This window comes from Chiloscyllium plagiosum, unplaced genomic scaffold (genome assembly GCF_037043375.1).
Source record: "Chiloscyllium plagiosum isolate Xiang-an unplaced genomic scaffold, Cpla_swu_hap1 HiC_scaffold_27, whole genome shotgun sequence".
In the NCBI taxonomy this organism is placed as follows: domain Eukaryota; kingdom Metazoa; phylum Chordata; class Chondrichthyes; order Orectolobiformes; family Hemiscylliidae; genus Chiloscyllium; species Chiloscyllium plagiosum.
The window spans coordinates 92,892,985-92,916,783 of NW_028270165.1; the positions used below are offsets into that span (position 1 = coordinate 92,892,985).

Here is a 23,799-nt window from a genome sequence, read left to right on the forward strand (position 1 = left end):
TGTAAATCATAGCTGGGTTCTCATAGTTAGATGTAAGGGAGAGAGAATTCCTCAAGTAGGATAGTATAAGAATCCTGGGAGAGCCCCATTTGTGGTTTACTTTCTCATGATCAAACATTAAACACGAGCACCTAGTCATTTCTAATTTGGTTTCATTTTTCTTGTGAGATCCCCTGCTGTGATTACACTGTGCCTGGATGGCTGACAGGCTGGGAGATTGTGGGTTGGGGCTTGATTGACTGAATGCTTTATTGTTCCAGAAGTTGAAAAAGGGAACAAAGCTTCAGCAGAAATCCAGCAGAGCTGAGCACAGACCGACATCATACTCCTTGGGAACAGGGAGATCAACAGAGGGCAGAGAAACCAGGCCCTGAAACCCGAGCTGACATCAGACTACCCTGTGATCAGTGCTTTGATTAGCAGTGCCAACCCTCTACCTTTACCAAGCTTCCCATTAGACAACACCCTCAATATACAGAATCTAATCCTTGCCATCCTAAAGCCATGTCTCAGACCATAATTATTCACTTCAATGTGTGCAGTCAATTCATTCCCTTTTGTTACAACGCGGCACACATTCAGACTCACCATGTATCATTTCAGTTTTTGTGATCTTTAGAATCCAGTTTTGATTGCTGGTACATTTACTCTCCTTATCCCTTTCTCTAATGTTCATTTCCCACATCACCTCACTGCTCACCGGCCTTGGTTTGGATTGGCCATGCTAAATTGCCTATAATGCTGACGGATGTGCAGGTTAGGTGGGTTAGCCATGGGAAATGCAGGGTTACACAGTTACATAGCAATAGAAGCAGGAGAAGGCCATTTGGCCCGTCCAACCTGCTCTGCCATTCATTAAGATCATGGCTGATCTATTCATCAACTGAGATCCCCCTCCTTGCATTGTCCCAACTACCCTTAATTCCCCTACCATTGCAAAAGCCCATCCAACTGTGTATTGAATATACTTAATGAAGCTGCCTCTACTGCTTCCTGGGGCAGAGAATTCTATAGATTCACTACTGTCCAGGAAAAGCAGCTTCTCCTCATCTCTGTCCGAAATTTACTCCTCCTAATCTTGAGCCTGGTTTCATTCACCAGTAGAAATGACTCAATAAGTAGAGCTTCATCCCCACAGTGCAATGAATTCCCACTTTGCACCAAAACCTCGGATTTACTCACTCACTCAGTTGCTGTCTCACAAACGCAAGATTTCATTGTAACTTCTTCTGCTCCCAATAAGGGCAAACATCTTTGAAAGCTCCTCTGAAACTCCAGCCTTCACAATCACACTTCTGCTCTCTCTGAAGATGATTAGAGTCATACAGCACAGAATCAGACCCTTTGTCCATCCACACATCATTCCTGATGAAGTGCTCGGGACCAAAATGTCTACTCTCATGGTCCTCTGATGCTGCCTGACCTACTGCCTTTTTCTAGCACCACACTTTGCTTCTGATCTCCAGCATCTGCAGTTCTCTCTTTCTCCACATCCCAAAGTAATACCATTTAAATAATACACTGTCTTTCTGCTTTTTTTTCCATAGCAAAAGCTATAACTTCACATTGTGGTACTACATTTGCCACGTGTTTGCAAATTGTGGTCTTCGCTACTTCGGGGAGACCGAGCGTAAACTTGGGGAACGGTTTGGCGAGCATCACAGCCGGGTCCGCAGAGGCTGACCAGACCTCCCAGTCACCACTCATTTTAATTCCCCTTCCCACTCCCTTTCTGACAAGAACATCCGAGGCTTCCTCTATTGCCACAACGAACCAAACCGCAAATTGGGGGAACAACACCCCATCTTCCGCCCGGGCAGCCTACAGCCTGTAGGACTCAACATCAAGTTCTCCAATTTCAAATAACCTCCTTTTCCATCCCCCGACTCCCTTCTCAGCCCCGTGCCCCTCATTTCCACTTCTCCCTTTCACCAACCTCCAGAGAACAGAGGTAGCTGGGTAACAGTTAGAGGTGGGAAGGGGAGGAAGCAGGCAGTGCAGGGATCCCCTGTAGTCATTCCCCTAAACAATAGGTGTACCACTTTGGATACTGGTGGGGGGGACATCCTAGCAGGGGTAAGCTGCAGTGACCGGGTCTGTGGCGTGAGGTCTGGCTCTGAGACTCAGAAGGGAAAGGGGGAGAGGAGGAGAGCGCTAGTTATAGGAGACTCTCTAGTTAGAGGGACGGACAGGCGGTTCTGTGGGCATGGGCGAGACTCTCGGATGGTTTGTTGCCTCCCGGGTGCCAGGGTCCGAGACGTCTCGGACCTTGTCTTCAGAATCCTTAAGGGGGAGGGTGTGCAGCCAGAAGTCGTGGTGCACGTTGGCACCAACAACATAGGTAGGAAGAGAGGTGGGGAGGTCATTCAAGAGCTCTGGGAGTTAGGCTGGAAGCTAAAAGCTAGGACAGACAGAGTCGTCATCTCTGGGTTGTTGCCGGTGCCACGTGACAGTGAGGCAAGGAAGGGAGAGAGTGCAGTTGAACACGTGGCTGCAAGGATGGTGTAGGAGGGAGGGCTTCAGGTATTTGGACAATTGGACTGCATTTTGGGGAAGGTGGGACCTGTACAAGCAGGACGGGTTGCACCTGAACCACCTCCACAATCACCCCTAGCTCCTTTTCCACCTATCCACTCCACCCTCTCCTCCCTGACCTATCACCTTCATCTCCTCCCCCACTCACCTATTGTACTCTATCCCCACCACCACCCTCCTCTAGCTTATCTCTCCACGCTTCAGGCTCTCTGCCTTTATTCCTGATGAAGGGCTTTTGCCCGAAACGTCGATTTCGAAGCTCCTTAGATGCTGCCTGAATTGCTGTGCTCTTCCAGCACCACTAATCCCAGAATCTGGTTTCCAGCATCTGCAGTTATTGTTTTTACCTTTATTCCTACCCGAGTCATTCTTTTATTCCTGACATACCTATAGAAAGCCTTCGGGTTTTCCCTAATCCTACCAACTAAGGATTTTTCATGTCCCCTCCTTGCTGCTCTTAGCTCTCTCTTTAGATCCTTCCTGGCTTCCTTATAACTCTCAATCGCCCCAATTGAATCTTCACACCTCATCTTTACATAGGCCACCCTCTTCCATTTAACAAGGGATTCCAATTCCTTATTAAACCACGGCTCCCTCATACGACCCTTTCCTCCCTGCCTGACTGGTACATACGTATCAAGGACACTCAATAGTTGCTCCTTGAACAAGCTCCACATATCAATTGTGCCCATGCCTTGAAGCCTACTTTTCCAAGCCACTCATCCTAGGTCGTGCCTCATCGCATCATAATTTCCCTGCCCCCAGCTATAACTCTTGCCCTGCAGTGCACACTTATCCCTCTCCATCACGAGAGTAAAAGTCACCGAATTGTGGTCACTGTCCCCAAAGTGCTCACCTACCTCCAATTCTAACACCTGGCCTGGTTCGTTACCCAGAACCAAATCCAGTATGGCCTCACCTCTTGTTGGCCTGTCTACATATTGTGTCAGGAAACCCTCCTGCACACATTGGACAAACACTGACCCATCTAATGAACTCGAGCTATAGCTTTCCCAGTCAATATCTGGAAAGTTAAAGTCCCCCATAACAACCACCCAATTACTTTCACTCTTCTCCTGAATCATCCTCGCAATCCTTTCTTCTACATCTCTAGGACTATTAGGAGGCCTGTAGAAAACTCCTAACAGGGTGACCTCACCTTTCCTATTCCTAACCTCAGCCCAAACTACCTCAGATGGAGAGTCTTCATCCATCGTCCTTTCCACTGCTGTAATACTATCTTTGACAAGCAATGCCACACCTCCCCCTCTTTTACCCCCACCTCTGACCCTACTAAAACATTTAAACCCTGGAATCTGCAACAGCCAATCCTGTCCCTGTTCTACCCATGTCTCCATAATAGCCACAACATCGAAATCCCAGGTACCAATCCACGCTGCAAGTTCACCTACCTTATTTCGTATACTTCTTGCATTGAAGTATACACACTTCAAGCCACTTTCCTGTTTACAGGCACCCTCCTTTGAGATTGATGTCATGTTCCTAACCTCCCTACACTCCAGGTCCTGCACCCTAAAGCTACAGTCTCGGTTCCCATGCCCCTGCAGAGTTAGTTTAAACCCCCCCCCAAAGCACTAGCAAACCTCCCCCCAAGGATACATGTGCCCCTCAGATTCAGGTGTAGACCTGGTTGGGACATCATGTTGAGGTTGTACAGGATGTTGGTGAGGCCACTTTCACAGTACTGAGTACAGTTCTGGTGGCCCTGTAATAGGAAGAATACTATTAGAGAGGGTTTAATAAAGATTTACCAGGATGTTGTACGGACTGGAGTTATAAGAGAGGCTGGGTCTTTATTCACTGGAGCACAGGAGGTTGGGGGGGGGGGGGTGACCTCGTTGAGATTGATAAAATCATGAGGAGTGGAGGTAAGCTGAATAGCAAAGGGCTCTTGCTTAGCGTCGGGGAGCTCAAAACTAGGGGGGCATTTTTTTAATGTGAGGAGAGAGATTTAAAAGGAACCGGAGGGGCAACATTTTGTAAGAGGGTGATTTGCATGTGGAATGACCTTGCTGAGGATGTAGTAGATGCAGGTACAGTGACAACATTGAAACAGCATTCGGATGGGTATATGAATAGAAAGGTTGAGAGGGATATGGGCCAAATGTAGGCAAGTGGGACTGGTTTAGTTTGGAATCCTGGTCGGCATGGACGAATTGGACCGAAGGGTCTGTTTCTGTGCTGCATACCTTTATTGAAACCAGTAGAATTCTGAAAGGGGCTTGACAGGATAGATGTAGATAAAATGCTGCTTTGTGCAGCGGGTCCACCACTCCCTCATTGCATACACGCACTACGCTCTGTGAGAAAATATTGCCCCGTAGGTCTCTTTTACATTTTTTCCCTCTCACCTGAAATCTATGCCCTCAAGTTCTGGGCTCCCCAACCCAAGGGAAAAAACTTTGTCTATTTATCTTGTCCATGCCCCTCATAATTTTTTAAACCTTTATAAGGTCACCCCTCAGCCTCTGACAATCCAGCCTATTCAGCCTTCCCCTCTGACTGTACCTCTTATGCTCGCATCCAAATCATGTATATAAGTGACAAAAAGTAGAGGACCGAGCACCGATCCTTGTGGCACTCCACTGGTCGCAGGCCTCCAGTCTGAAAAACAACCCTCCACCACCACCCTCTGTCTTCTACCTTTGAGCCAGTTCTGTGTCCAAATGGCTAGTTCTCTCTGTATTCCTTGAGATCTCACCTTGCTAATCAGTCTCCTACGGGGAACCTTGTCAAACGCCTTACTGAAGTCCATACACATCACATTACTACTCTGCCTTCCTCAATCCTGTTTGTAACTTCCTCAAAAAACTCAATCAAGTTTGTGAGACATGATTTCCCACACACAAAACCATGTTGACTGTCCCTAATCTTTCCTTGTCTTTTCAAATACATGTACATCCTCTCCCTCAGGATTCCCTCCAACAATGTGCCCACCACTGACGTCAGGCTCACTGGTCTAAAGTTCCCTGGCATGTCCTTACCACCCTTAAACAGTGGTACCATGTTAGCCAACCTCCAGTCTTCTGGCATCTCACCTGACATGCACAGTATGCTGTATGGAGATGCTGTTCCTGATGTATTTAAAGTGTCCAACTGCCACAATTTCTACCCCCCACTAGTCACTTGGCATCACCGTGCAGGCTCCTCGCTATTTTTGATGTTCATGTTACCTAGAACCCTCAGATTATATCAATCTCAATGAGGTCACCCCTCAACCTCCTGTGCTCCAGTGAAGAGATTCTCAGCCTCTCCTTATAATCAAACCCTCCAGTCTTGGTAATATCCTGGTGAATCTTTACTGAACCCTCTGTAATAGTATTTTTCCTATTACAGGGCCACCAGAAACGTTCTCAGTACTCTTCAAGTGGCTTCACCGACATCCTGTACAAATTCTAAATGATGTCCCAACTCCTTTATTTAATGGTGTGGACAAATAAGGTAAGTGTGCTGAATGCCTTCTGAAGCACCCTTCCAACCAGTGATGCAACTTTCAATGAAGTATGTACCTGAACCCCCCCCCCCCATATCCCTCTGTACAAGTCCTGCCCTTATTTTAGGAAAATGCAATCCCTCACTTTTATCTGTACCTCTCTCATACACACGCTCTCTCTCAGATGTACACACACCCTCTTACAGGCTTCTCCTCAATCACACTACCTTTACAAAGCATGTGCACATATACTCTCTCACGTGCGCACGCGCAAACACACACATAACGATGGGGTGCATTTGCAGAATTATATTTACAGATATATTCAACTTTGCACAAAAAGCACACAACATGCAGGTCGTCAATCCATGTAATATTTTATAAATTCCTAGTTTGGAAATAGTACCAGTCTGATTTAAGATTGGGATACTGACACACCTTTCATGCATTGTCTGGGCTGAGATGTCACTAGTTTCAAAAAAAAAACCTTAAGTGATCTTGAGAATATGACTGAAGAGTAGTACTGCGATGTACACATTAATGAAATAAAACCTGCAACCCATTCTAAAAGATGAAAGACTTAACAGCAATCTACATTTGTCAATATATCATATCAGTTGCATGACACTGTGACCTTTTGCTCTTAACTGTGTCTTATGATCCTGCTCCACAGTTACCCGATGAAGGAGCAGCGCTCCGAAAGCTAGTGCTTCCAAATAAACCTGTTGAACTATAACCCGGTGTTGTGATTTTTAAACCGTGTCCCACCTCGTCCAACAGCAGCACCTCCACCTCCTTTCTAATGAACACAGCCCACACTTCCCAGTGCTGCCAGTAAACTGCCGCTGAAACAATGCAGTGCCTGCACTCCCGAAAAATGTAAACTTCTAACGAAACCAGCTACTCAGTCACTGCTCCATCTGATATACAACATTGGAAACTTAATGCAGGAGGCTGCAAGAAATGAGCAGCTTTAAAACAAAAACCGCTTGGAGCTCTAAGCTTTCAATGAGAGTCTGAGTCCGGCAGAATGTTCATGTAACCTTTATTGTGTCCCAACATTGTTACAGCTTCAGTTGCCCCCAGCAAAAAGGCAGAGAAAGAGTAGATGTTTGTTAGACAGCTCAACAACAGGGGGAGGAGCAAGGGGCGGGGCAAGGCCAACAGCAGGCCCCCGCACTACGCCTGCATTGCCTTGCACAGTTTACAAAAATCCCTTCCCCTTCAGAGACTCCAAACAGTGTGGGAGCAGGCCACTCGGCCCAAAGACTACACACTGATCCTCCGAAGGGTAACCCACCCACGCAATTCCCCTGCCCGTATTGCTCAACATTTACCCGTGACTAATACACCTAACCTGCACATCCCTGTGCATGATATCCCAACCCAATCTCGTCCCACCTGCCAGCACGGGGCCCATATCCCTCCAGTTGCTTTTTAAGTGTTGTAATTGTACCAGCCTCCACCACTTCCTCTGGCAGCTCATTCCGTACATGTACCACCCTCTAAATGAAAAGGTTGCCTCTTAGGTCTCTTTCATATCTTTCCCCACTCACTGTAAACCTATGCCCTCTATTTCTGGACTCTCCCACCTCAGGGAAAAGACTTTGTCTATCTATCCTATCCATGCCCCTCATGATTTCATAACCTTCTATAAGGTCACCCCTCAGCCTCTGACGCTCCAGGGAAAACAGCCCCAGTCTGTTCTGTCTCTCCCTATAGCTCAAATCTTCCAGTCTTGGCAACATCCTTGTAAATCTTTTCTGAACCCTTAAGTTTCACAAATTCTTTCTGATAGAAAGGAAACCAGAATTGCACGCAATATCCCAACTGTACAGCAGTAACATGACCTCCCAACTCCTGTACTCAATATTCTGACCAAATAAAGGAAAGCATACAAAACACCATCTTCACTATCATATCAACCTGTGACTCCACTTTCAAGGAGCTATGAACTTGCACTCCAAGGTCTCTTTGTTCAGCAACACCCCCTAGGACCTTACCATTAAGTGTATCAGTCCTGCTAAGATTTGCTTTCCCAAAATGCAGCACCTCACATTTATCTAAATTAAACTCCATTTGCCACTTCTCAGTCCATTGGCCCATCTGATCAAGATCCCATTGTAATCTGAGGTAACCTCCTTCGCTGTCCACTACACCTCCAATTTTGGTGTCATCAGCAAACTTACTTACTATACCACTTATGCTCACATCCAAAAAGTAGTGGGCTCATTATCTATTTTCCAAGTGGAATTGACAATATATTACATGTATTGACTGCCTGCAGATTGTGCAGTCTTTCAGCAAAGTAGAATGTTTAGGGTGCAGGTTTGCTCGCTGAGCTGTCGGTTTGATATCTAGACGTTTCATTACCTGGCTTGGTAACATCATCAGTGGTGACCTCCAAGTGAAGCGAAGCTGTTGTCTCCTACTTTGTATTTATATGTTTGTTCTGGATGGGGTTCCTAGGATTTGTGGTGATATCAAAGTTATGAAGAGAGATACATATTTTGTTTAACCAAATACAATGGCAGTGCAGAGAAGTTCAGAAAAGGGCAATAAATATTTACTTTTTACCCCTCATTCAACTCATTCAAGAATTTCAAATTGAATCTGAGCGAACTTGAGAGCAAATGGCAACATTCGTTTGTTAATAGACTCACCATAAATTATGAAAGATCACTTTTATCTAAGTCACAATGTTTAATCCCAAATGGAGCAATTAAGTGCAAAAGTTACTTTCAACCATTTAATAAAACACTGCAAATTTTATTTCATATGAAAATACATTCATTTTATAATTTGGATAAGATCTTTACAAAGGAAATATACTAAACAAAATAGCTTTCCTGAGTATCAATATTGACAACAGTTATGCAGCTATTATTTGGCAACTAATTGAAATGATTTCAGAATAAATGAGCTGCTTCATTATTATACATTGAGATATTGCATATCTTGGCTCTCATCCAAGTATTCTCCGAAGGAAAAAATGCATCTGGATAGGGACATGAATAGGAAAAATTCAGAGGGATATGGGCCAAATGTTGGCAAATGGGTCACTAGATTAATTTAGGATATCTGGTTGGCCTGGACTGAAGGGTTTGTTTCTGTGTGCTCATTATAGATGCCCCTCTTCTGGGATCCCCATACTAGCTGTTATTTTCATGAAATAATCTGACAATTGTTGACTTCCATCAACCTATTCCATCTGGAGAAAATTCCTCTCTCTGCAAAGTGTGGTTCACGTTGGCAAATTCAATCCTCCTCCGGTCCTCAGGAACACAATCTATAATGCGCAACGTTCTCAATACCTGTTTAACGTTCAGTGGGGAAACTATTTTCGGTCCAACTGTTACACACAATTCCTCCGAAATGTTTTTGGCAAATGTACTGCTCCCACGAGAGCTCGTGGGCCCACAGTTCAAATGCTTTTAACAGCTTTTTTTCTCATTTCCCCGCCTTCCCAGGATGCAGAATTTCTCCCACCAGAAATTGTTTGTCCTGAAAAAAATCCAGCAGGAACATGATTGTGGAGCTATCAGTAAAAAGGCTTCATATGGGTCAACCAAGGTTAGAAATGGAAGAACATCTCTGTTCAAAGTTACTGTTCGTTTGCCCCTTCAAAATTCCTTGAATTTAAGGTGTTTCATTGTAGCATTTAATTATGATCCATTAAAAGCAACATCCAGTCTCATCTGAGTGAGGAACCGACTCAACAATCGAAATAACTTTTCTGTCTGCTCTTGAGATGTGACATCCTCACCCTCTCTCTGTTGATGCAACAGGATTACCAGAGCTGGAAGTACCACTCTCAGAATACAATTGCTGATCAACAGTTTACTTCTGTTGCTTCACATAAGGATTTAAAAGCTGCTAGCCTGATCTCGCACAAAGCACATAAACAAACTGTTCACCCGTGCCTGCACAGAGGAGAAATTGCACTTGGAATAGATCACAAAATAAGAACTGTTACCAGTGCTACAACTCATGTGTTTCCCACGGACAAAGTAAACATCACACAACACCAGGTTATAATCCAGCAGGTTTGTTTGGAAGCACTGGCTTTCGGAGCGCCGCTCCTTCATCAGGTGGTTGTGGAGAATGAGATCATGATCACAATTTATATCCAAAGGAGTCTAGCGTCATGGAAATGTGACACATCAAACAGTTTTAGATTAAATCCTTCATCTTTTAGAATAGGTTTCTGCTCTTTGGTTTGTTAATCCCAGAACTTCTTTTTTGTTACCTTCTCAAGAATGTCATTCAAATGCAGAGCTTTTCTAACAATGAGTGTGAATTCTGTCTGTGCCCGAATGTTGAGTCAGACTCACATTTTTCTTAGAGAAAAACTCTACGTTTAAATTACATTTTTGAGAAGGTAATTTACAGATTAGGGTGTAAAGGTTAGGGTGGATAGGTTGTGCTACATTACCCATAGTGACCAGGGATGTGAAACTTAGGGTGGATTGGCCATGGGAAATACGGAGTAAGGGGGTGGGTATGTGTGGGATGCTCTTCAGAGGGCCAGTGTGGAATAGATGGGCTGAATGGCCTGTTTCCACATTGTTGGGATTCTATGACTCCCACCACAAAGGAGCATTTTATCTGCATCAATCCTGTCAAGCTCCTTTCAGAATTCTACTGGTTTCAATAAGATCACTTCTGGTTCAGAGAGGTAGACAGCACAGAAATAGACCCTTCGGTCCAACTCATCCATGGCGACCAGGATTCCCAAACTAAACTAGTCCCACTTACCTGCGTTTGGCCCATATCCCTCTAAACCTTTCTATTCATGTACCCATCCAAATGTCGTTTAGACTTTGTAAACGTACCTGCATTGACCACATCCTCAGCAAGTTCATTCCACGTGTAAACCGCCCTCTGTCAAAACGTTGCCCCTCAGGTTCCTTTTAAATCTCTCTCCTCTCATGTTAAAGAAATATGCCCCCTAGTCTTGAGCTACCCTACGCTAAGGAAGAGCCCTTTGCTATTCACCTGACCTCCACTCCTCGTGATTTTATCAATCTCAATCATGTCACCTCCCAAACTCCTGTGCTCCAGTGAATAAAGTCCCAGCCCCTCCTTATTACTCGAACCCTTCCAGTCCTGGCAACATCCTGGTAGGGGAAACTCCTCAATCCACAAACAACTTATTTATATAGGCCCACAGAACGCTCTTCACCCAGAGGCAGTAGTATGTTATTCCTCTCTATCAGGACATGACTTACTTGCCCCGTCCCCAGTCCCCGATTCCAATCTATTCATCAGAATTTCTACTGCCGACCCTGCGAAGAGAAATATCACTTTCCAATGTCTCTGGTCTGTGTATACAAACAGCTGGTGAAACACTGGCTGGGGTACAGCAGGCCTTATGTGGCACATGGACCTGGAATGGAACCCTTCCCTAGCGCATTTATGGGCCTTTTCTCTTTTCAGAATCTGATACTGTCACCAAGACCATGTACAATAGAGCTAAGGGAGAGTCCAATGGGAACAGCATTCTGAGGACCATTGTCTCCCATACAGTGCGAGTGCTCGAGTCACTTGGCCCATTTTTTACAACACTCAAGCAACTCCTCTTGCAAAACATCAACCCTTTACTCCTGTAGACCTGACCAGACCCCCTGCTGTAACATTTCAGTAACCGATTTTGACAAACTCTCCCTAATATACACCAAACCAGACTATTATTTCTTCAGCTAAGGTAAAACTACCAAATTCCTTGTCCTTGATGGCAAAGATGTCCCTCATAAAGTCATTATCGGAGCCCTTGTTCCCACAACAGTACCTTGTCCTGGCCAGTCATCGTACCAGCACCCACCACTTCCTCTGGCAGCTCACGCCATCGCTCAAGCGACTCCACGTTGAAAGCGTCTGGTCTGGTGCACCAGATGACATCAGGATAATCTCAGATCGTTCCAGATCGCATCGATACTCAGTCAGTGGTTTTCCCGATCAAGATGTTGTACGTGATCAAACAGGTCAGTGGTAGGCGATCCCCCACCTCTTAGTTCAAGTATCTCTACGAGAACTCCCTTGCTGGAGGGTCCCTTGGAGACACTTCAACTGGACTTCATTGAGTTGGAGAAATGAGTTGAGTTGCTATAAATATGTTTTTCTTATTGTTGATGTCTTTTCGAAGTGGATTGGAGCCTACCCTCCTCCTAACGCTACTGCTGAGACTGTGGTGAAGAGTTTGTTTAGCTCGGACAATGGTCCACACTTTGTAGGTAATATTAACGGAGAACTCTGTTCCCAGCTTTGTATTTGTCGGCAACTGCATGGTGCTTATCATCCTCAGGCGGCCGGCCTTATTCAATGTTTTAACCAGACTCAAGACTAAACTTGCCAAATTAATGGCAGAGTCTGGCCTCTCCTGGTTATGCTAATCCCTATGGCCTTATTCCAGATGCGATCCATGTCTGCGAGCAAGACACGACTGTCTCCAGCTGAGAGTCTCTCTGATCACCCCTTCCGTACCCCTTGGAACGATTCGGCTCCCTTCTCAGTCCACTTCCACCACATGACCGAAGCACTGATTGGTTATGTTCTTGCTCTAACTAGTTTTATGCGTGCCTTTCACTCCCAGGAGCGTGCGGCCTACAGCGATGTTCCCTCCCTTTCAGCCTCGTCACGGGTAGAGCCTGGTTCATTGGTGCTTGTCAAGAACTGGACTGGCAAAGTTCTCCATCCTCGTTGAGATGGCCCCTTCCAGGTTTTACTTCTCACCCCTACAGCGGTCACAGTCGTTGGGTGCTCAGCTTGGGTCCACCTGCACCATTGTAAATTGATTGACCGCACCAATCAAAAGGGGGGAAGAGGAGGAGAGAATCCTGGAATCCCAACAAAAGGAGTGACTCTGTCCATTTGGGTTTTTGAATCTTGCTGTTGTTCTAATGTTAATCTTATTACAGACACTTGAACTAAGAGGAGGGACATGTGGGGGATCGCTTATCTCCTCACCTTTCTGATCACGTACAACATCCTGATGGGGAAAGCCACTAAGTATGGATGCAACCAGGAATAATCAGAGATTATCCACCACCCATGCTGAGGAGATGTCATCCAGTGCACCGGACCAGACGCCTTTGACGTGTGGAACGTGATGAAGATTGATTATTGCAATGGACTCTTACATCAGAAAGACCAGATGGTCCATCTGGACAGTAGAAATCAGTGGGAGTTACCATGTCATTACCATTTTTTTTAATTTTACCTGCAGACGCAAGCCAAGTGAGGATAAAAATGCTCAACCACGTTATTATGGTAAATATTTTAAGGACGCCAAGGAACACCATCCCTTTTTGCAGGACGGGCCGACTCGAGAAAAGGGAAGCCTGACAGGGAAAACTCCTCAATCCACAAACAACTTATTGATACAGGCCCACAGAACGCTCTTCACCCCAGGGGCAGTAGTATGTTACTCATCTCTATCGGGAGATGACTTACTTGCCCCATCCCCAGTCCCGGATTCCATTCTATTCATCAGACGTCCTGCTGCCGACCCTGCGCAGAGAGATATCACTTTCCAATACCTCTGGTCTGTGTATACAAACAGCTGGTGTAACAGAGGCTGGGGTACAGCAGGCCTTATGCGGCACATGGACCTGGAACGGAACCCTTCCCTTGTGAATGGAAAGGCCTTTTCTCTTTTCAGAACCTGATACTGTCACCAAGACCATGTACAATAGAGCTAAGGGAGAGCCCAATGGGAACAGCATTCTGAGGACCATTGTCTCCCATACAGTGCGAGTGCTCGAGTCACTTGGCCCATTTTTTACAGAGCTCAAGCAACTCCTCTTGCAAAACGTCAACCCTTTCCTCCTGTTGACCTGACCAGACTTCCTGCTGTAACATTTCAGTAATCGATTTTGACAAACTCTCCCTAATATACACCAAACCAGACTATTATTTCTTCAGCTAAGGTAAAGCTACCAATTTCCTTGTCCTTGATGGCAAAGATGTCCCTCATAACGTCACTATCAGAGCCCTTGTTCCCACAACAGTACCTTGTCATGGCAAGTGGACAAGTCGATGGAACCTCCATCTGAGGGGGATGCAGCGGTCGGTCTCAGCCAGCCTTGCTCCAACTGGAAGGATCCCAAGGGACTGGGTGACAATACAGGACACCTGATAGGCTGGGGAATCCAGAGTACCCTGAGGTTGGAAGGATCGGCAGGGGTGACAAGTCAACAGAACCGCAATTCCCTCTTTGATGGCCTGACCTTTCGAGGAAATAAGACTCAAGAGGCTCTGGAACAGAGTAAACTGGGATTATCAGACCTGTGTCTTTACTCTGTGCAGAATCGGTATGTCTTAGACGATATACTCCTCCAGGAGGGTGAGGTCTGCACCATTGTCCAAGATAAATGCACTACGGGCATTCCCAATCTCACTGGCAATATTACTAAGATACAAGAAGAGATCCAGGTATTCCTTGACAGAATGACTGAAGGGACCAGTTGGGGAAACTGCAGATCGGGCTGATGGTACAATTGGCTTATCAATGGATTAGTGGTGCTGGAAGAGCACAGCAATTCAGGCAGCATCCGAGGACAGGCAAAATCGACGTTTCGGGCAAAAGCCCTTCATCAGGAATTTAAAAAAAAATTTTAGCTATGTCTGTTTGTCGGTATTGGTATTGTTAGGTATTGGTATTGTTAGGTATTTAATTGCTCGGCTTATGAAGTCCCTTAGTGATATAGATTTGCCCCAGAAGATGTTCCTTTTGCGATCTGATGGCTCACCCACACGTGTCAATGGTGATGATAAATATGACCAGATGAGCTGCGAAGATGGTGGTGCCGCTCTACGGGATGTTGATGGCTGGACCACCTTGAAGGGCATTCGTTTGGACTAGCCTTCTCTTTCAGTGATCGTGGTGCAATCAAAGGGAGGCATGAGGGTGTGGGCATCTGGGTGATAATGTCTATAGCCTTAAAACTTGCCTTTAAACATTCAGACTAAAATGTAATGCTGAATTATTAAGTACATTTACTGCACTAGAAAATAAACAGACAGGAAGCCTCAGAAAGAGGAGAGAACTTAAAGATAGGGACACCTGGGCTCACCAAGTGATAACAGGATGTTGTAAGGCAATTAAGAACGTTTGCCTCAGCATCGGTGAATCTGTGTGAACAGGACCCCAAGTGATAACATTCACAGCCGTTCCCTTGTGAGACCATTTTAGTGCTGAGGCTGTTGAATCCCGTAGAAAATTAACTCTTAGTGTATATCTGCACTGGATTGAAATGAATTGCATTTTGGGACTTTCTGATGATGTTGAGTAGCCATTACTGGTTATTAAATACAACCTCTAAAAGGAAATATTGATAAAGCTTGACCTTACTTGCTGCAGCCGAGGCTCCAGCGGAGGAAACAGGCCACGGCATACTTCCGGTTTTGGGATAGCCACGCCCCCTCCTCGGCCAAGGCGACACCTAAATCCCGTCCGTTCCGAAAGCAGCTCATAAACAACGCCCATTCGGGACAAAGCCCCGCCTCTGGGAAACAAACCTCTCACCCCATTGCGCACCAAACCCCACGCATTCACCGTGGTCCCTGCGCAACCTCCCACAAAACCGCGTGCCTCCAGGCGAGACGGGCTGCACCGCCCGCTGAGCCTCGCCAATTAGCACGCGACCCTCTCACGAGACACGCCCTGCCCCAAAGCCCGCCCTCCCGAATTGAACCCAGGGCTCTGGCGCTGTGAGGCATCAGTGCTAACCACAAAAAAAACATTTTCTGTTTTTCAGCGGCAGCTGCATCCCAGGAGTGGGGAGTCACTGATTTGAGGTTTTAAATTTGAACTCAGACAGCAGAGGTTCCTGGGAGAGGAGGGACGACTTATTTGTATTTCCTTCTTGCTGTATCAGTCAGTGGGTACTGTTGAGGGGGGAAAACGACCTACCTGGGGTATGCACTGGGGCCCAGGTCTCTGGCACAGAACTGTCCCTGTTGCACCTGAAGGGAAGGAAGGAAACGAGAAGAGTGTTCGTCTTTGGGGACTCAATAGTTAAAGGGTCAGATAGAAGGCTTGTTGGGAACGAACAAGACTCGCGGTTAGTGTGTTGCCTCCCAGGTGCGTGAAGTCTCGGATCGTATCTTTGGGGTCCTGAAGGGAGAGGGCTTCCAACCACAAGTCATGGTCCATGAAGGTACCAACGACCTAGGTAGAAATGTGACAAACAGAACTAACGCACCAAATCAATCAGCCTGAGACAAAGCCTTCGAAACAAGAACAATTTATAATAGTCTTGCAAGTATCGGACTCTTCTGCAATCAAGCAGAAATGCGCGCCGAAACAGAGCATGTTAGCTTTCTTATTCAGTTTACAAGTTGCGGGATCACGCCTCCCTTTTCCCATCCTATCATAAGCCGATTACCTCACTTGTTAGTTATTTGTATAATGTTCCCCTTCATTTCCCCCACTACACCCCCTCACCTGGTGGTGCTATTCGGGTGGGTTTAAACTAGCTCAGCGGGGGATGGGAACCGGGGGTTGCAGCTGTAGTGCACAGGAGGATGAGAGTAGGAAGGACAGGGGCTAATGTGGGCTGAGGTTTGAAACTGGAGCGGAGAGGTCACACTGCTTCGAGTTTTTTTTATACGCCTCCGCAGAGTTCCAGGGAGGGAGAAGAGAGGATTAGCAAAATTATTCTAGGTAGGAGTGAAAGAAACAGGGTGGTCATTATGGGGGACTTTTACTTCCCCAACATTGACTGGAAATGCTTTCACTCTAGTACGTTGTATGGATCAGTTTTTGCCCAGTGTGTGCAGGAGAGTTTTCTGACACAGTATGTCGAAGGGCCGACAAGAGGGGTGGTCACTCTGGATCTGGTGCTTGGTAATGAACCAGGCCAGGTGTTTGATTTAGTGGAAGGTGAACACTTTGGAGAGAGTGACCATAATTCAGTTCGGTTTCATTTAGCGATGTAAAGGGATAGGAACATGCCACAGGTCAAGAGTTATCCATGGGGCAAGGGCAATTATAATGCAATTAGGCAAGACTTGGGATGCAAAGAATAGGGTAGCAAAATGCAGGGGATGGGAACAATTGAAGTGTGGAGCTGGTTTAAGGAAAAGATATTGTGTGTCCTTGACAGGTATGTCCCTGTCAGGCAGGGAGGAAGTGATAAGGTAAGGGAACCGTGGTTTACAAGATAAATTGCATCTCTTGTTACAAAGAAGGAGGAGGCTTATGTGTTGATGAGGCAAGATGGTTCAGATGAGGCGATAGAGAGTTACAGATCAGGTAGGAAGGATTTAAACAGAGTTAAGAGCAAAGAGAGGACATGAGCAGTCTTTAACACATAAAGGAAAACCCTAAAGCTTTCTATAGGTATGTAAGGAATAAAAGGATGATTAGGGTAGGAGTAGGGCCAGTCAAAGACAGAAGTGGGAAGTTGAGTGTGGGCCCTGTGGAGATTGGAGACGTGTTAATGAATATCTTCACTCAGGAAACGGAGAATATTGTAGAGAAGAATGAGGTACGAGATATTAGACTCGAAAGGATCGAGGTTAGTTGCACACAGGTGTTATCAATTCTAGGAGTGAAAGTAGACAAGTGCCCTGGACCGGATGGTATTTATCCAAGGATTCTCTGGGAAGCGAAGGAGGAGATAGCAGAGCCTTTGGCTTTGATATTTGAGTCGTCATTGTCTACAGGTTTAGTACCAGAGTGGAGGATTGCAAAAGTTGTGTCCTTGTTCAAGAATTGCAGCAGAGATGACCCAGGTAATTATAGACCAATGAGCCTTACGTCTGTTGAAGGAAAGCTTTTGGAAAGGAACATGAGAGATAGGATTTATAATCATCCAGCAAACAACAATTTGATTTCAGATCGTCAACATGGTTTCATCAAGGGCAGATCGTCTCTCACAAACCTCATTGGGTTTTTTGAGAAAGTGACCAAGCAGGTAGATGAAGGTAGGGCAGTTGACGTGGTGTACATGGACCTCTGAAAAGCCTTTGATAAAGTTCCACATGGTATGCTGTTGGAGTAAATGCAGAGGCATAGGATTGAGGGTGATTTAGCAGTTTGGATTACAAACTGGGCTTTCTGAAAGAAGGCAGCGTGTGGTGGTTTATGGAAAATATTCAGCCTGGAGTCCGGTTACTAGTGGTGTGCCACAAGGATCTGTTTTGGGACTACTGCGGTTTGTCGTTTTTTAAATGGCTGAGACACAGGCATATGTGGATGGATTAGTAAATTTGCAGACGAAACTAACGTTAGTGGAGTACTGGACAGTTTGGAAGAATGTTACAGGTTGCAGGGGGACTTGGATTAAACTGCAGAATTGGTTTGAGAGGTGGCAAATGGAGTTCCCCTGCAACCTGTACAAATTGAGGGGTGATAGATTTAAGACAGATGTCAGAGGCAAGTTCTTTATGCAGAGAGTGGTAAGGGCGTGGAATGCCCTACCTGCGAAGGTAGTCAACTCTGCCACATTAGGGAGATTTAAACAATCCTTAGATTAGCGCGTGGTTGATTTTGCGATAGTGTCGGGGAACGAACTGAGAATAGTTCACAGGTCGGTGCAACATCGAGGGCCGAAGGGCCTGTTCTGCGCTGTATTGTTCTATGTTCTAAACTTAGTGCAGGAGGCTGAACGAAATGAGCAGCTTTAAAACAAAACCTCTTGGAGCTCAAAGCTTTCAATGAGAGTCTGAGCCCGGTGGCAAGTTCAGGTAACCTTTATTGCAACCCAACTTTGTTACAGCTTCAGATTCCCCCAGCAAAGAGGCAGAGAAAAAGTATCTGCCTTTTGAACAGCTCAAGGTCAAAGTACACACACCACACCTCCCCTCCCCCGCCCACCACCACCACACTTCCCCTCCTCACCACGCTGTCTTTACTATTGGCCAGCACCAAGTTGTCCCGTTGTAATCGGATCCTTGGTACAGCCGTAACCCGGAGGAAGTATTGCCTCACTCCGCAATTTCAACCCATACCCTGTGTCCAAGTAAGTTTCTCCCCGCTCATTTGCCAGGAAGGGGCAGTGTAGAGTCAACCAGACTGCTGTGGGTCTGGAATCACGTGTAGGCCAGACTGGGTAAAGGATGCAGCTGGAACGACTGAGTGAATCCTTTCCCACAATGGCTGTTCCCTTCCCTCACAAGGGAGAGAGTGAATCAGATGGGGGCTTTCTCCCCCGCACCACCCCCTCCCTCTGCCATCTGTCGTGGCGGGATTCGAACCCGAGAGTCCCCGGAACCGGGCTGATAGTCCAATCGATAATGACACTCGGCCGTCACTCCTTCAATCCCCCTGCAATGGCACGTGAACTCGCTGGTGCTTCCGCAGTTTGGAGGAGTAGGTGAAGCCCTTCCCGCACTGAGAGCAGGTGAATGGCCTCTCCCCCGTGTGGACCCGCAGGTGGGTCAGCAGGTTGAAGGAGGTGGTGAAGCCCTTCCCGCACTGAGAGCAGGTGAAGGGCCTCTCCCCCGTGTGGATCCGCTGGTGGCTCTGCAGGTTGAAGGAGGTGGTGAAGCCCTTCCCGCACTGAGAGCAGGTGAACGGCCTCTCCCCGGTGTGGACACGCTGGTGGGTCAGCAAGGAGGAAGATGTGCTGAAGGCCTTCCCGCACTCGGGGCAGCTGAAGGGCCTCTCCCCCGTGTGGATCCGCTGGTGGGTCTGGAGGTAGGAGGAGAAGGTGAAGCCCTTCCCGCACTGAGAGCAGGTGAACGGCCTCTCCCCGGTGTGGACCCGCTGGTGCCTCAGCAGGGAGGAAGATGTGCTGAAGGCCTTCCCGCACTCGGGGCAGCTGAAGGGCCTCTCCCCCGTGTGGACCCGCTGGTGCGTCCGCAGTTTGGAGGAGGAGGTGAAGGCCTTACCGCACTGAGAGCAGGTGAACGGCCTCTCCCCCGTGTGGACATGCTGGTGGGTCAGCAGGGAGGAAGATGTCCTGAAGGCCTTCCCGCACTGAGAGCAGCTGAAGGGCCTCTCACCCCTGTGGATCCACTGGTGGCTCTGCAGGTTGGAGGAGCAGGAGAAGCCCTTCCCACACTGAAAGCAGGTGAACGGCCTCTCCCCGGTGTGGACCCGCTGGTGGGCCAAGAGGTGGGAGGATGTGCTGAAGGCCTTCCCGCAGTCGGTGCAGGGAAATGGCCTCTCCCCGGTGTGACTGCGCTGATGAATCTCCAGGACAGACGGGAAACGGAAGCCTTTCCCACAGTCGCCACACTTCCACGCTTCCTCCACAGGGCGGGATTCCTCAGGTTTCTCCATGGCCACAGCTTCAGCTGCTCACAAACACGTGCAGAGCCCCTTCCTGCCGTGAAATCCCCTTTCCAGGCCGTATTACTGTTTCTGGCTCCACGCACAGTGCGCTGCAACAGTGGAGTCTCTCGTCCAGTCCCACTGATGCGGAAAACGTCCTCAAACAGGAACTATAAAGCGTTGATCCCTTTCACAGAAATCACAGTCAAAAACCGTTGTGTTCCCGATGGATTGAGTGACTGTCAGACATTGACATCAAAGTGAGGACTGCAGACGCTGGAGAGTCAGTTGAAAAATGTGGCGCTGAAAAAGTACAGCAGGTCAGGCAGCATCCAAGGAGCAGGAGAGTCAATGTTTTGGGCATAAGCCCTTCATCTGTTGATTTTGAAACTTCAGTCTTCAGATTTTCAAATACTGTGCAAAAAGAGATTACAAAAGTCATCACGATCAGTGCAGGGTAGAAATTCTGAACAAGCAATTCTATTTTGTGGAATATTCTTTTGTTGTTCCACAAAATTGAAAGCACCATCCCACTCTCTCTCCCCCTCTGTTCTCACTCCGCTCTAACTAATTCTCCTGAAGGTGCTGATTCAGGATCTTAGAGGGGCAGAAAAAGCAAAAACATCAAGACTGACATCTCTCCGAATTTTGGATACCTCCACCTGAAAGTTAATATCTTTCACAACGCTGGGATCCTGCTGAGAGTGAGCAGGTCTGATTTTGGGAAGCAAAAATAAAAGTATCAATTCAGGGTGAACCTGCAATGCAGCTTCTTGAGGAAGGACCAGACACAAAATGGTTAACGACCCCGAGAAGGTGGGAGCAAAATGAGACATCAAGGCATTAACACCAACACACTTCAGTCAAACTCTTCTGCTCCCAGTCAGGGCAAAACATGCTCTAAACATCCAACCTTCACAACTACACTTCTGCTTCTACTGAAGACAATTAGAGTCACACAGCACAGAAACAGACCCTTTGGCCCAACCTGCCCAAGGTCACCCAAGGCTGGAATCGAACCTGGGACCGTGGTGCTGTGAGGTAGCAGTGCTAACCACTGAGCCATCGTGCCGCCCTAGGCTGTCAAAAATGCATGAGGACCTTGCGGGATCTGATTGGTTGTAACTATGTGATCATGCTCAATTTCTAACTCTAAACAATGTACATAAGTTCTATCCAAACTCTGAAAGTCGGCAGATTATTTTGGCACTCTAGGAGTACTTATCGGTGGCCCAGAGGTTAGCACTGCTGCCTCACAGCACCAGGGTCCCAGGTTCGATTCCAGCCTTGGGGGGCTGGCTGTGTGGAGTTTGCACATTCGCCCCATGTCTGCGTGGGTTTCCTCCCACAATCCAAAGATGTGCAGATGTGGTGAATTGGCCATGCTAAACTTCCCATAATGTTAGGTGCATTAGTCAGAGGGAGATGGGTCTGGGTGGGCTACTCTTCAGAGGATCGGTGTGGACTGGTTGGGCCAAAGGGCCGGTTTCCACATTGTTGGGAATCTAATCTAATCTCATCCTTCTGGGCTGATCAGAGTCTACCGTCCAGGCCATATCAAAGAATAAACTATTGCTTGTATGATTGACAGTCACTTCCAGGTGTGTTTATTGACCAATCCCAGAAATCCGAAGATCCAGACAGCAGTCCAGATCAGAACAACCGGATAGGAAATGGTTAATGTCCCCAGGATGTGGGGAGCAAAATAAGACACCAAGGCGTTAACACCAACACCAGGGAAAAACTGAACATACAGATGTGACAAACATTCGTAGCAAGCCAGAATCACAGATGTACAGCACAGAAACAGTCCCTTCAGTCCATGCTGACCAGATATCCTAAATCAATCTCGTCCCATTTGCCAGCACTTGGCCCATGTCCCTCTAAATGTTTCCCAACATATACCCATCCAGATACCTTTTAAAAGGTTGTAATTGTACCAGCAGCCACCTCTTCCTCTGGCAGCTCATTCTTTACACACACCACCCTCTGTGTATAGGAGTTGCCCTTTAGGTTTCTTTTAAATCTCACCCTAAACCTATGAGCAATCCCAGATCAAAGATCTTGTCTATTTACCCTCGCCATGCCCCACATGACTTTATACAAGGTTGTAGGGTCACCCCTGTGGGATATGGTTAAAGCAGTGTTAGTATGCACATTTTAGTATAGCTAAAATGTGCATACATGAAATGTGCCTGCAAACAATGGCAGATGGTACAGATCAAACAGATAAGATGCTGTGAGGGGAGGGGGTGTAGGTTAAGCTAGACATGCTCGTACAAACAGTTATAAGCATCTGTTTGCTGCTTCTGCAAAAACAAAAAAAAACACAATCAAGGAGGTCAGAAGGCTCAGTGTCGGCGAAAAATGGGAGGAAATGTTGCTTTCGCAAACAAGGAAGCAGCTGGCAGTGAAAGAGGATATACGCTAACACGTTGTTCACGCACAAGGCTGAATAAGGCAAGAAATAGACAAGAGTAATGGACGCCACCGGGAAAGAATGGAGGGACAAACGGATCTTTTGAGGATCAGCTTGGAACATCGGGAGGGGGTGGAGGAGGAATGTGAATGAGGGAAAGAAGCTGAATGTGCTGGAGCAAGGTGGAGGAAGGACAGAGGATGCAAAACCGGCTTGAAGCTGCAATGAGGAATATTGCACGTGCTGTACTTGTACCTGTTGCAGTTACTGGTGGGAATCGGTTGCATTTTAAACATCAAAACAGAAAAGATATCCAACCCTCCCCCTTCCCAATCTCTATCCTTCAGTCCCTCTGCACCCGGGTAACTAAGACACATACCTGAGTTTGCGGAGTCTGCTCCCTCCCTGCATTCACTCCAGTTGCTCCAAGTGACCAATTTCCCCTCCTCCCATCTCTGTCTCCCTCCCAGGATGAAGAGTCGGCCAGAGGGCGGGAGATTCACTTTGAAACTGACAGGGCCACATCCGCCTTGCGACGTCACAAAGGAACTAGGGGCGGGGCGACGAAAAGTGACGGTTTAGGGGGCGGGGCATGGCCTATGGCGGGACGCTGCACTGCGCCTGCAGCACACGGGGAGGAGGACACACTTTCCAAAAAAACCGCTCCCTTCAGAGAATCCCCACAGTGTGGAAGCAGGCCACTCGGCCTCACCGACCCTCCCAAGGGTCACCCACCCACACCCATTCCCCTGCATTTATCCCTGAGTCATGCACCTTACCTGCATATTATGCCTAATTTAGCATGGCCAATCCACCCTCACCTGTACATCCCTGGGCACTATGGGTAATTTAGCACAGCCAATCCAATCTAACCTGCACATCCCTGGGCACTATGGGTAATTTAGCACGGCTAATCCACCCTAACCTGCACATCCTTAGGCACTATGGGTAATTTAGCATAGCCAATCCACCCTAATTCAGCATGGCCAATCCACTTTTGATTAGAGTGGTGCTGGAAAAGCTCAGCAATTCAGGCAGCATCCGAGGAGCAGGAAAATCTTCCTTTCGGGCAAAAGCCCTTCATGAGGAATAGAGGCAGAGTGTCTGCAGGGTTCAGATCCGAACTCTGCTGGTTTAAAGGTGGTCCGGAGTCTGTGTCGGATGAGT

General features: G+C 47.1%; 3 protein-coding genes across 4 annotated transcripts in view; 1 reads left to right on the forward strand and 2 right to left on the reverse strand.

Moving 5' to 3' along the window:
- LOC148145036 (uncharacterized) overlaps positions 1–10,234 on the forward strand; it is a 131,954-nt gene extending 121,720 nt beyond the window's left edge. The window contains exon 3 of the transcript XR_015751709.1: positions 9,117–10,234. The gene's annotated coding sequence lies outside the window, so the exon portion shown is untranslated. The remainder of the gene's footprint in view (positions 1–9,116) is intronic.
- The window catches only part of LOC148145040 (uncharacterized), a 60,479-nt gene that overhangs the window by 3,046 nt on the left and 33,634 nt on the right, over positions 1–23,799 (reverse strand). Inside the window, exon 1 of one of the 2 annotated variants that reach the window (XM_087975641.1) lies at positions 8,363–8,454. The exons of the other annotated variant lie outside the window; for it this stretch is intronic. The gene's annotated coding sequence lies outside the window, so the exon portion shown is untranslated. Of the gene's footprint in view, positions 1–8,362; positions 8,455–23,799 lie in introns of those variants that run through there. 2 annotated transcript variants of the gene reach the window in all.
- The window catches only part of LOC148145041 (uncharacterized), a 61,661-nt gene continuing 56,685 nt past the window's right edge, over positions 18,824–23,799 (reverse strand). The window contains exon 4 of the mRNA XM_087975461.1: positions 18,824–20,236. Within this exon, the coding sequence (XP_087831587.1) occupies positions 19,254–20,236 (983 nt within the window). The 3' untranslated portion in view covers positions 18,824–19,253. The remainder of the gene's footprint in view (positions 20,237–23,799) is intronic.